Raw genomic sequence first — 12,486 nt, forward strand, 5'->3', positions numbered from 1 at the left:
TCTCACTGCACGCTACGGTTTGTCTTTACAGAATTAATTAAACAAAGTAGACAAAGTGTTAAACACTTTAAATGGCTTAATCGGTCAGTTAGTTTTAAACTCTGGCTTCTGTCATAAAATAGAACAAAGAAAGAAGCCTATACACACATTACTGATTTAGGTTGTTGGATTTTCCCCAGTGCTTTGACTGAGTGGATTTTATTCTATATTCTTTATACTGTATAAAACAAAACTCAACCTGCTGCTGCTGCATTCCTGCTGTATTACAAATCCCCAGAGTGACAGAAGGACATTTTCCGGAGGATGTTTTTAAAGAGCACACAACCAGACGTGTCTAATTTTCCACTGAAACAGTTTCCGTTCCAAAGTGTTCTTTCTACTTATTAGGAGGTTTAGAAGTTTATAAACCTTATTGTGGTTATTTAGGATGCAGGAAAGATGTGGTGAAGTTTTTAGTGTGTGTGTGTGTGTGTGTGTGTGTGTGTGTGCCCTGCAGGTATGGGAGTGTTGTCCTCCTTGCTGAACGTCTGCACAGAGAGAACACGGGTAGCAATTACTCCTCCCCATGATGTTAGGCCTTTGCTGTTACAGAAAGACACACCCTGCCCTGGATACTACGTTTTCTTTACAACACACAATACACACATGACCTTAAGGGCCTTTGGGTTTGTGCAGCAATAAAAAAAACAAAAGATAAAAAGGGAAAACGATTAAAAACAATCCCCTGAATTTTATATAGAATTTACATTCTAGCAGTAACTTGATTTACCAAATAAGAGACTAATAACAAATTTTTTCATATGTAGAACTTAACGTAGTACAAATCTTTATTCCTTGATATTTGGTTATTTATACTTTTAATACTTGGTTATTTAAATCATGCAGTAGACTGTAGAGTTTTATAATAATATTATATAGTTATTATATTTAGTAATGATATTACTTTATAACTGGATGATATAAAGTATAAGTCGTGGTGTTTGAGGGATTATGGGAACATGATGAGGGAATGTCTTCTGTAACACATCGTGTCCTTCAAACACCATTATGTGCGATTATGTGTAACACAATTATAGATATAATGACTCCTTTAATCCGTGTTCAAGATGTTCAACAGATGGAAACTGACCTTGTGTTTTAACCCTAAAAGTCAATGTTTATCATTCTGTCAGATAAGTTCGTGAGAACTAAACTTCTGGAGCCACCGATCAAAATCAAAAAGGACCAAGGAGACTAAGAATAAATGAAAACAGCAAGTAACTTTATTCTCTGCAAATAGACGTCTATTACACACACACACATAAGCGAGCATGTGAGAGGTTTTTCCTCTTACAGCCTCATTATATGCTGAATTGAGACGAAACTCCTGTTTGAGAAAAACAACTCCTTTTCTAGTGATACCTTCAACTGCTGACCTTTCTGTGGTTAGGGAGTGTGTGTGTGTGTGTGTGTGTGTGTGTGTGCGCATGCACGTGTGTATGTCTGTCTGTCTGTTGGAAAGGAGAAGCATTTTCAGTCACATTCACATTGTTAGTTAGAAGGTCTAGATTTTAGGTTGTAGCATTAAACCCTTACTGACCTGGTCGAGTGAATCGCTTTTTGCGAAGGTGCTGTTGGCTTTGTCCCGTAAAAACAGAGTTAACTCGCTGTGCCCAGGCTTTATTGCTACCTCTGTCTTTTACCCCACAGCGTGGTGTCCCCATCTTCAACAACGTGGAACTGTCCAGTCTACCAGTAACAGGCAGATGGGACAACCACTGAAACTGCCTAAATTGGGACAGAAAGGAAAATGGTCAATAACACAATACAGTCAGGGAAGAAGTCTCCAGAAGAAGCAGGTGGCAAACATGCATTGGTAGCAGGTGTGTGTGTGTGTGTGTGTGTGTGTGTGTGTGTGTGTGAGGAATCAGAAATGTGAGAGACCACTTAATTACTTAGCAACATATGACATGGAGTTTAATGTAAATAAAAGTAATTATATCACATCACAGCAGGCCAAGGTAATAAACTTTAAGAGTAAAGTAGAGTGAAATCCAGAGCTTATTGGTGGAATGATGACAAGTTGAGCAGTTACGACATATATTCAGAAGATTTTTTTATGTTCTGTAACAGCCCATGTTTTCTGTTCTATTTCTATTCTTACACACAATGACTTCACCGTACTGTACCATGTCACAGAACTTTTACACTTGAGTTTCCAAAATAAAATAAATTGTATAGATTTTGGAAAATGGCGTTATTACCTTACAGCTGATGTAACTTTGTCTGCACTGTGTATGTGATCGTTCTCATGGAGGTAGCCATATTTTTCAAGAAAAACCTGCATAAAAATATACAGTACACTGTTTAAACACACTTTAGGGCAACACTGTGCAGAAAGTCCATATTGCTGTTAATTCCATCAATCATTAAGAAAATGCTTGTTTTAATTTCTTCAGCAAACTTTTTAATCAAGATAAAAAAACATATATGTTTCTTTATGAGTTCTCAAATAACAAACACATTACCACATAATTACACAATGTCGCATTTTACCTGCTGAAACACATTCGATTATTCACGACAAACACACAGTGCTGCAGGCCTCCACGGTTGGAGTTCGAGCTTTATACTAAACCCTCTGCACATTCTTTACACATTCAACAAGTTGTCTCAACCCTCTCAGTGATTTACAACATGCTGAAAGGCCAGTTGTTTAACGGGGAAAAAAATGGCTGCCAAATAGATATTTAACATCTTGACATACAGAAGAATCCTAAAGACACTTTCTTGCAGCTACTCGATATAACTCTCTTTAGACAGTATAAATAATATAGACTAAAATATACTCAGTCAAAGCACTGGAGAAAATCCAACATCCTAAACCAGTAATATGTGTATAAGCTTCTTTCGTTGTTCTATTTTATGTCAGAAGCCAGATTTTATTTTCCATGACTTGGAGGAAAATCTTTCCATGCAAACTCCATGCAACACCAGTTGACAAAGCTGCATGAATTTCCAGACCGCACACACACACACACACACACACACACACACACAGCATTTATTAAGGTTATGAAGATTGAGTAAAGTAGGGCATTATTATGGGATGTTTGCATATGTTTAAATTCTGTTTTATAAAAATTGAAACACAGTGTGATGTAAAAAACGTCTGTTTGCCCAAAAAACGCCACTGGGTTTATTAAAGGAGTGGGAATAGAAACAGAAGGGCAATAAAGAGATGTGCACTGGGCTATTCAACAGCCTATCATTAGCTAGGTTAGGGTTTGTCGATTCCAAACCTGGAGGCAAGGAGTTGGTGATCGTTGATGTGATGGTTGGAAAACACAATCTAAAAAAATCTGATTTTGATTCTAAGATGTCAGTTAGACTTGTAATGTCTTGTAATAACTAACTGACATCTTAGAATCAGAATCAAGTTTATTGGCCAAGTGTGTTGATGTTGACACACACAAGGAATTTGGTTCCAGCTGTTTGTGACTCTCAAAAGTACAGACATCAATAACACTATACTACACAAGACAAGACAGACATAAATAACACTATACTATACAAGACAAGACAATACAGACTACACAAGACAAGACAGACATAAATAACACTATACTATACAAGACAAGACAATACAGACTACACAAGACAAGACAGACATAAATAACACTATACTATACAAGACAAGACAATACAGACTACACAAGACAAGACAGACATAAATAACACTATACTATACAAGACAAGACAATACAGACTACACAAGACAAGACAGACATAAATAACACTATACTATACAAGACAAGACAATACAGACTACACAAGACAAGACAGACATAAATAACACTATACTATACTATACTATACAACACAATACAGACATACATAACACTATACTATACAAGACAATACAGACTATACAAGACAATGCAGACATAAATAACACTATACTATACAATACAGTTATGATACAATACAGTATGAGTATTAAATATGAATACAGAATATATGACTGATCAGTTATGTACATTAGTGAGAGGTGCATGGTAGTGCAAATAACAATATTGTGTAATAAAGAGAATATAAAGAATACACTTTATAAAACAATAAAGTGTAATTAACTCAGATTTCCTTATAGCTGAATGTTTATTATGCAAGAAAACTGTACAAGTTCAGGATTTTATAGGAAGCTTTTTGATATTAAAGTGGCTCATAAAATCGAGCAGTACTTTACATGGCATCACGTCATGGTAGATCTGCACTGTGCGTTTAAATTACGCGTTCGGCCAAAAGTTTTGGCACCATTACTACTAATTACATGCTCCATCTCCAGGGCGTTAACCAAAAGCCAAAATTAAGCTAATTAGAACATATGAATTGTAAAGTTGTGCGTTTAGATAATTGAGAAAATTGCCTTATGGGATAATTAGCTGCACAATAAATCACTAAATGATCTTGCTTCATCTGCTTCTACACTATTATAGTTACACACACACACACACACACACTTCAGTGGTTCCTCAGAACTAAAGGTAATGCTATTTTTTCTCCTTTATAAACACTCAGAACAAGGGTTCTGTACCTCTCATTAATAAATGAGTAATTATGAACCTACACTATATCCATGTTTCTAGATGACCCAAAATGTTTGGTTACATTCACATGGATTTTTCACCTGTAAAGTTTTACACCAGAGCCAAACAGGTACAGAACATTTCTCCATCCTTCTGAGCATGTTTAAAAAGTGCCAGATTTATAAGTGTTCACCCTGAGCACTTACCTCGGCATCTCCAGGCTCCAGTAAAGAACTCACAGCTTCAGATAAAAACAGGAACCCGTCCAGGTTCAGAAGAAACGCTAAAAGCTTCAAGTCCATGTCAGAGCTGCAGATTAATCTACTGATGCACAGCTGATCTGTTCTGACTCGTGTCATTTAGTCCATAACACAGTTATTTTACACATACATGACCACAGACTCTTACTCAGAGCATCAAGTCATCAGTATTTCCAGCTTCATAGCTGTAAGCAGAATACTAAAGGGAGGGGTGTGTGTGTGTGTATATAAAGGAACCGCCTCCAAGTCCACAGGAGGGGGGGGATAAATTAGCTGTACTGTATACAGGACTTTATGTGTATTTAAGAGCTTAATTGTGCACCTTTTAAGATTTCTATGGCTTGACAACTGCTTAAAACTGACCCACAATAATATTTCAATGTAATTTTAAAGCTTAATTATCTTTTTTCCCTGTCCATAAGTTAGGTCTATTCCAAGTCAACAGCCTTCCAGAAAAAGGATAGAGATGAACTTCAAGCATAGTACAAACCTACAGAGCAAACACTCACTCAAGCATGCGATGTTTTAATAGGAATTCACCAACAGTGGTATGTGCAAAAAATTAAATAAGCGTTCTCTTTTGTCCTTGATAGGAAACAGTCATCGATATGCTACCATGTTGTTCTCATAAAACCAAAGAAAGCCACACGGTAAGATTAGAGTCATGTTTAATATCACTTCCAAAAAGGAAAATCCCAAGTAAAACATTTCATTCAGTCTTACAAAACAAACAAAAAGAAAATCCCACACACACTTAACATGTCTACCACAAACATGAATTTTACCAGGTAGGGAAAATTAAGGAGGAAGTAACAAAAATAGCAAAATCACCTCTTGCACACCCTCATCCCTCCCTCCCCCTTCAGATACCCAGTCATCTGAAACCAGAGTCCTTAAAACAGATTTACAGTGATCCTACTGGACAAGAACAGCCACTGGAAGCAATACACAAGACACACTGGCAAAAAAAAAAAAAAAAAAAGAAAAACAAAAAAAAAAAAAAAAAAAAAAAAAAGTTATGCAGACAGTGGAAAAATGGACCCATCCTTTACTTTATTACCCATTAAATCCCCTCCCACCCTTCCCAGCTTCCTGGTTTGGAACGAAGTCCAGTCTAATCCTTTAGTAGGGCCGGTCTCTTCTTTCCTCTCTGTGCTCTCCTCTATAGTACAGAGTATAAAGTAGTTAATACAATAAATAAATACAAATTTACAACACAATAAGTTTGAGAACTCAGAACAATCCAAGGCTCAGTAAAGCCCTGTGTACCCTCGTTGTGATAAAGGATAAGACCAGTCATTTTACCTTCCTCCCATCTTGTATCCACCACCATAACCACCACGATCTCCACCTCCATAACCACCACGGTCACCACCACGGAAACCACCTCTTCCACCTCTGAAACCACCACGGTCACCACCGAAGCCCCCTCTACCGCCACGGTCTGAGGGGAAAGCAGGCAAAAAAAAAAAAAATAAAGTTTCACATATGCATAAGGTCACATTGGACTAATGTTGATAGCGTGGCCCGTAACATAAGAGGACTTTGTGGCAACACTGTTGGCAGCAAGCTATAATACTTTGGTCCATACCACTTACCTCCAAAACTGTCTCCGGGTTTTGGTGCACCACATTTGTTGCATTCATGTCGCCGGGCAAAGTTCATGTTTCCACAAGAGCTATGATAAGAAAAAATGCGAATTGTTTCTTATTTTTCCACAAACCTATCAACATGTAGAGCTACACATTAAGGTTGAAAGATGTTTTTCCACTGCTGCTTTACTCTAAAGCAATAACCAACATCCATATTGAAAAGTAATTTGATGCAGCAAGCATTTATGGCACAAATGCTTGGTAATGTGACGGTGCATGAAGAGGTTGAAACACACCCAGGTGCTAATTAAATTAAAGGTTGGAGAAAACAAAAGATATTCAATAAACCCAGGCTGTAACTTATTTTAATGCTTTACTGCCCCCTAGTGTTTATGCCAATATTGCACCATTTGGACATTTCTAAGAAAGTACAAAAACCTCCACAGGATCCACAAAGCAGCCATGTTTTTGTGTCCTTAAATGAAGTACAACACTGGCTTAAAGACTGAATGCACAAGGCCTGGCTTCTACATGTAGATATTCAGAAAGTAAAACTACATCAGGCTACAAAATAAGAAACCTCCAGGAAAGAAACTATACCATAAGCAAAGTTACTAAGTCAGTTCAGTTACTAAAGGTCTTAAAGCTATCAATTTTATTCCATCTACTAAACTTTTAATCCATTCACCTGTTGGGACAAAGCCAGTCTCCTCCTTTAACGTCAAAACTGGGACCTCCACCAAAGCCTCCTCGTCCCCTGAAACCTTTTTAGGTGAATAATTGTTACCCATCTACCTTAAAATGCAGAATTACTGTATTTATTCATCTGGTTTAGTGGCAATAAGATGCATTTCTAAACCTACCTCCACGCCCTCGACCCCCTCCTCCTCCGCCTCCTCCTCCGCCTCCTCTCTGGGAGAACTCTGCCCGCCTGGTGGCAAAGGACACCTTAATGGGTTTTCCATTGAACTCTTTGCCTGGAATACACAAAGGGCAATATTAACAAAGCTACACAGTTGTATCTCTGTACACAAGTACCACATGCAGCAGGATCATATAAACTCACCATCAAACCAATCTATTGCAGCTTTAGCAGAAGGAGGGTCGTCAAAGGAGACTGTGGCTTCACCCTTCAGTCTACCAGTGGCTTTGTCAGTGTACAGGTTTATCATAGGTTTGCCAGTCTTCTTATTTAACTGAAAAACGAATAAAATCATTAAGTGATAAATGGTATTTTATAGCTTAAGTAGAACCAAGACAAGCGATCATTAAACATGCCTTAATGATTCCAATCTGTTTGAAGAATTCAGCAACTTCATGAGTTGTGACATCCTCTCCAAGGCCTTGGACAAAGATTGTGTTGTTGTCAGAGTTGTCCTGTTCGTCACCTGCACAAAAAAAAGCCTTCAACACATCTAAACAGACCTTAAAAAAAACAAAAAACAAAAAAAAAAACTGCCTATTCTGCAAAATTTGAAAACAGGCCAATTTACAGCAGATTCTATATTAACCATACCTGCATCATCTCTTTGACTGTAGTCTCTGGGTCCTGAAAAACAGGAAGACAGGAGAGGAAAGGGAAAGCCATGAGCAACTTCATGATATTAAACTTGACAAGTTATTCAACATCTATGAAAAAAATGTGTCTACAAGGATATGCTTGACTTTTGACAGCTATACACCAGGTTTCATCAAATGACTGCGTCCTTTGTCAACACCTTGCAATACCACAATTGTTCTTGTGCATTAATTATAAACCCCCTTTATAAATCTTCTGCTAAAGCCATGTGCTCCTTCTTCGCCATAGGGACAGCTGGCATCCAGAACGCTGGCATTTTTTTCTTTAATAAAGTCCTCATGCAACAATACCATTACCAGTAAAATGAGGCGTTACATTAACCCAACAGCATTAACCAGAAAGGAAAACCTAACAATGGCGGGAGAGCTTTCTTTTTTATTTTTTCAGTCCAAAAAGGTGGCTGTCAAGAGTTCACTGTTCTTTTGCCAGTTAAGCTTTTTCCTTCATTTTCCCCAACTGAGACAGTTCTGATGCTCATCACTTACCACCGTAATTTTTGTAGCCACCACGGTCACCACCACTGCAGAGGAAAAATGGAAGATATGATGGCTTTCCTTTGTCGCAACCTGGGAGCTCAAGACTCCCCACTTATGTGCATTGTGTCCTGTCATGGTTCAAGTTTATCAACAGGTAATGTCTCCCGTTCATGAATACACTGGCTAAAAGGTTGCGCCAATAGTGCAAGTGACAATGATTGAAAATCGAGAGACATTTTACTTTTTTCCAATTTAGGATTGGGTGAATAAACTGGGTTAGGTTTTATTGCTCTTAGCCAAAACCGAGCAGAGCATGGAGGACTCCCTCCCAGCCCCCTCATAGCAGGAAGGTGTCTAAATTTAGATGTCTACACACTAGCTGAGGCACTCTAGTTGAGCGCCCTATTTTCTTCCATTGAGTGCTTATATGAGCTCCAATGGTTGAGGTCCGAGTTTAATTTCATTCACTTTGATACCTGTAGTATAAAATGTAGACCATGTTAACACAAAAGCATTCGACTCCATGTTTAAAAGAAATACAACACTTCAATTACACCGTTCTATGGGGAATAACTGAATGATGAACTTCTGCTTCTGTGGCGTTAAATATCCTGCATTCACTCAAACACCATTTCATAATATTTACGAGTCGCCAACATAATACGATACCAATTTAAAGAAAACATTAATATGGTATTTGTTTCAATACCCCTATACATAACATTTTGAATAAAAAAAAAAGCAAAACTCAATCATGCTTATTGGGAAAGAGGAAGAAATTTTATGGACCAAAATGCATAGTGGGATTAAAGAAAATTAATTGTTTTGGGGATGTTTTAAAAAAAATAAATTAAAAAAAATAAATAAATCCCACTCAACAATGCTGACACGGTCCTAAGAATTCTGGTTAACAGAAAGCATGTTTCCCGCTATTTATTGTTCATCAAATCGACCTAGCCAGAAAGTTCATCTGATGGAGTTAACAGCAACGAATCAAGAGGCCAGCTCAAGAAATTGTAGCTGCAACTGCATTCTGAGCAAATCTGTCTGATCTGCCATTTTAAAAACCTAATGAAAAATTAACTAACAGGATTGTGGCATAAATTCTTCAGATAGTATTAGGCAGTTATTTAATGTAGAGCCACAAGGGTGTCCCCTCACCCAAAATAATGTCCAAAAGATATTTCATAAACCATCATCCCACTAAATATTGAGTTCATACCTGGCCATTACTAATCGCAAAATGTAATGCATTAGCAACATTGCTGTGACAAATGAAAGACGGTTCAGTAATAACCTACCAATACCTTTTCTGGCCAAGTTTATGTTGTACCGAATGAAGTGAAAAGAAACTTCATGGCCACAGCAAGGCAACACTCTGAACAGCTTAAGCACATGTGACTGATGAAATGAAGAGTTACCGAATAATCTACTGTTAGATGATCTGTGCACATCCATCAAGAAGAACTAGCAGTAGGTAATGTATACCTGATGGGGGCGTAGGCTTTCAGACTTACCCCACACCAGAGGGCGGGCCTCCTCCTCCTCTTCCACCTCGCTCAAAGCCACCACGATCATAGCCCCCACGGTCAAAGCCACCGCGCTCGAGGCCCCCACGGTCATAGCCACCACGGTCAAAGCCACCACGGTCAAAGCCACCACGCCCTCTGCCCCTGAACCCCTCAGGCCTGTCACCTCCTTCATCACCACCATACCGCCTGCTCTCACCTGGAAACAAAAAGACAAAGCCTAGCTGTAATATAATTCCAAGCAAAACTGGACAACTAACATGCCATTAAAATCTTGGTTTCTAAATTTGCATAATATCCAAGTTGTATCTTGAAGCACCTAAACCCAGCCATTATTTAAATATAGTACCTTAAGGCATGACTATTCACAAGACCGTACACAGTCTTTACCCTCATTACGACGTCCAAAAGTTCCCGACGCACCTCCAAATGTTCCCCCAGACTGGGCTCCTTCAGACGGCTGCACATAAGAGCTTTGTTGACCATAAGAACTCTGCTGCCCGTAAGACTTGTCTCCATACCTTTTGAGAGAAAAAGCCCAGTAAAATCTAGACTTAACTAAAAGCACGTCAGCACGCCTGACTTTGAACCAAACGGCTGAACAGTCTTACCCCGATGAAGATTCAGTGGCTGGTTGGCCATAACCTTCATAGCTCTGTGGTTGTTGTCCATAACCAGAGTAACCCTGTGACGACTGGCTGTAACTCTCTAAACCGGAAGCAAATAAAAGGCAATGTAGAGAGAAGTACAAGAACATAAACACTCACCAACAGCAAAAATGGCTTTTTATACGTACCAGACTGTCCATAACCCTCGTAGTTCGGCCCACCGTACGAGCTGCCTCCGTTACCTTGACCAAAACCCTAACGAAGAAAGACGAACGTGCAAAAAAAAAAAAAAATAAAAAAAAAAATCTATGCAACAAATACAGACAAGATACAAATCACACCAAGCTGATCTTAATGACTCTGGTTCTTACCTGCCCTGCATAGCCCTGGGACCCACTATAGGAACCATAGCTAGAAGGTTCAGGAGGAATAGAACTAATTTAACACAGTGGAAAAAGCAGCATATGAAAAGTATACATAATAATAAAAAGTCACTGATGTTATTTTAACAACATGCTGCAGATACATCAATAGATGAGGATCACTTGCCTTTGTGGGGCTCCAGGCTGCCCGTAGCCTGAATCTGTAGGGAAACAAGGAGTAAAATTAATAATAATAATAACAAAAAAAATAATAAATAATAATAAATAATAAATAATAATAATAATAAGCTGGAGTTTAAGATGACCTATAAAACACTGAACAGACAAACACAGCACATAAACAAGCCGGTTCCTGGGTCACAGTTTTAGTCTGAGGCCTAAAGGCTTCCGCTAACCGTTAGCATGTTAGCTCGATAACCTGAGCTCGTGTAGGAACAGAAGCTACACACAAAAGCCGTCACACTAACAACAGCTCCTGGGAACAAAAATGTCCATTTTGACACCAACAATATTAGGACAATAAATATTAGGTTTAGACAGAAAGCTGAAATAAATAAAAACACCACGCCGCCGAACACAAAGATGGCGACGGGACAAATGTAGAGAAAACTGCCGCTTCACCGCGTCCGACAATAAACCCACGTTAATCCGCTGGAGTTTAAACCAAACAAACACGTACATTATACACCATGTTTATCGTAATTATAACGCTTTAATACACCACATAAAGAGCTCGCGCGCTAAGCTGCACGAGGCCCAAGGCTCCGCCCCTGCTAACATGCTAACAGACGATTATTATTATTAATAATCTACAGATTTGGCCTAAAAAAACAACGTTTTTACTTATTAAACACAAGTAAAATAAACACGACCGTCTAGATGTTGTGTGCGTATATAGACATAGCTCTTACCAGAAGACATATTTCCGTATAAAATTAAAACACTCCTCCGCCTTCGCTTTAACGTTAAAACCCTCAGCGCCTCAGGAGCAACTGCAGTATTTATCAACTGTGACCCGCTGTCGGGAGATACCAAATCATCGGAACACCGAAAGCGGTGTCATTTTAAATATAACCAATTCAGTGGGACACATAATAAATGACCGAAACCAACCAATTTACATTTACGTAAACTAGTTTAAAATATACCTTTATTTTAATTGCTATACAGACGAATATCCCCCTAACGGTAAAATGGTACAGTCTTAGCGCCTTTTCTTAAAGCGACCACGTGACCTTTTCCCTCCAGCCGGCATTCATTGGCACATTTAATCATTAATCACATTAATGTTTGGTCTTAAAACATCACATTTATACTTTAGTTTAGGTTTATAAATATGTGAAGTACCTATTATTATTATTATCATCATCATCATCATTATTATTATTATTAAAGTAGTGTAGTGATGGATCCAGGTGCTGACCCAGGAACACTGGTGACATGACAATACACACTAGATGACACTTTATTCTCTCTCTCTCTCGCTCTCTCTCT

The 12,486-nt window shown here is 38.4% G+C and overlaps 2 protein-coding genes across 7 annotated transcripts in view; both read right to left on the minus strand.

Annotated features, from left to right (window-relative positions):
- The window catches only part of mmp28 (matrix metallopeptidase 28), a 15,256-nt gene extending 10,224 nt beyond the window's left edge, over positions 1-5,032 (minus strand). The window contains exons 1-3 of the mRNA XM_060875325.1: positions 4,772-5,032; positions 2,244-2,320; positions 1,580-1,767 (exon numbers count right to left, since the gene is read on the minus strand). Of these exons, the coding sequence (XP_060731308.1) occupies positions 1,580-1,767; positions 2,244-2,320; positions 4,772-4,924 (418 nt within the window). The 5' untranslated portion in view covers positions 4,925-5,032. The remainder of the gene's footprint in view (positions 1-1,579; positions 1,768-2,243; positions 2,321-4,771) is intronic.
- A 444-nt stretch (positions 5,033-5,476) lies between these two features.
- Positions 5,477-12,011, minus strand: taf15 (TAF15 RNA polymerase II, TATA box binding protein (TBP)-associated factor). Of its 6 annotated transcripts, none has more exons than XM_060875342.1 (16): positions 11,904-12,011; positions 11,159-11,192; positions 10,981-11,020; positions 10,798-10,864; positions 10,613-10,709; positions 10,392-10,522; positions 9,990-10,200; positions 8,482-8,516; positions 7,934-7,966; positions 7,696-7,805; positions 7,484-7,613; positions 7,281-7,394; positions 7,106-7,181; positions 6,424-6,503; positions 6,131-6,269; positions 5,477-5,987 (listed from the first exon to the last, which is right to left on the minus strand). In XM_060875342.1, exons 1-16 carry the CDS (start codon positions 11,911-11,913, stop codon positions 5,948-5,950), a joined length of 1,347 nt encoding a protein of 448 aa, XP_060731325.1. In that variant the 5' UTR covers positions 11,914-12,011; the 3' UTR covers positions 5,477-5,947. The 6 variants fall into 6 exon arrangements, with proteins under 6 accessions (XP_060731325.1, XP_060731335.1, XP_060731318.1 ...); XM_060875352.1 differs by having other exon boundaries at positions 10,425-10,522; positions 10,981-11,044; positions 11,904-12,007; XM_060875335.1 differs by having other exon boundaries at positions 10,981-11,044; positions 11,904-12,007.
- Positions 12,012-12,486: the final 475 nt, after the last annotated feature.

The sequence above is a fragment of the Tachysurus vachellii genome, chromosome 1, assembly GCF_030014155.1.
Source record: "Tachysurus vachellii isolate PV-2020 chromosome 1, HZAU_Pvac_v1, whole genome shotgun sequence".
Taxonomy (NCBI): Eukaryota; Metazoa; Chordata; class Actinopteri; order Siluriformes; family Bagridae; genus Tachysurus; species Tachysurus vachellii.

What these genes read in the sequence shown, in the direction of transcription:
- taf15 (XM_060875335.1), bottom strand. An exon ending in GCCACTGAATCTTCATCGGG is followed by an intron (nt 10,523 to 10,612) that starts GTAAGACTGTTC and finishes TTCTCTCAAAAG; the next exon opens with GTATGGAGACAAGTCTTACG. An exon ending in GGATACAAGATGGGAGGAAG is followed by an intron (nt 5,988 to 6,130) that starts GTAAAATGACTG and finishes TCTGTACTATAG; the next exon opens with AGGAGAGCACAGAGAGGAAA.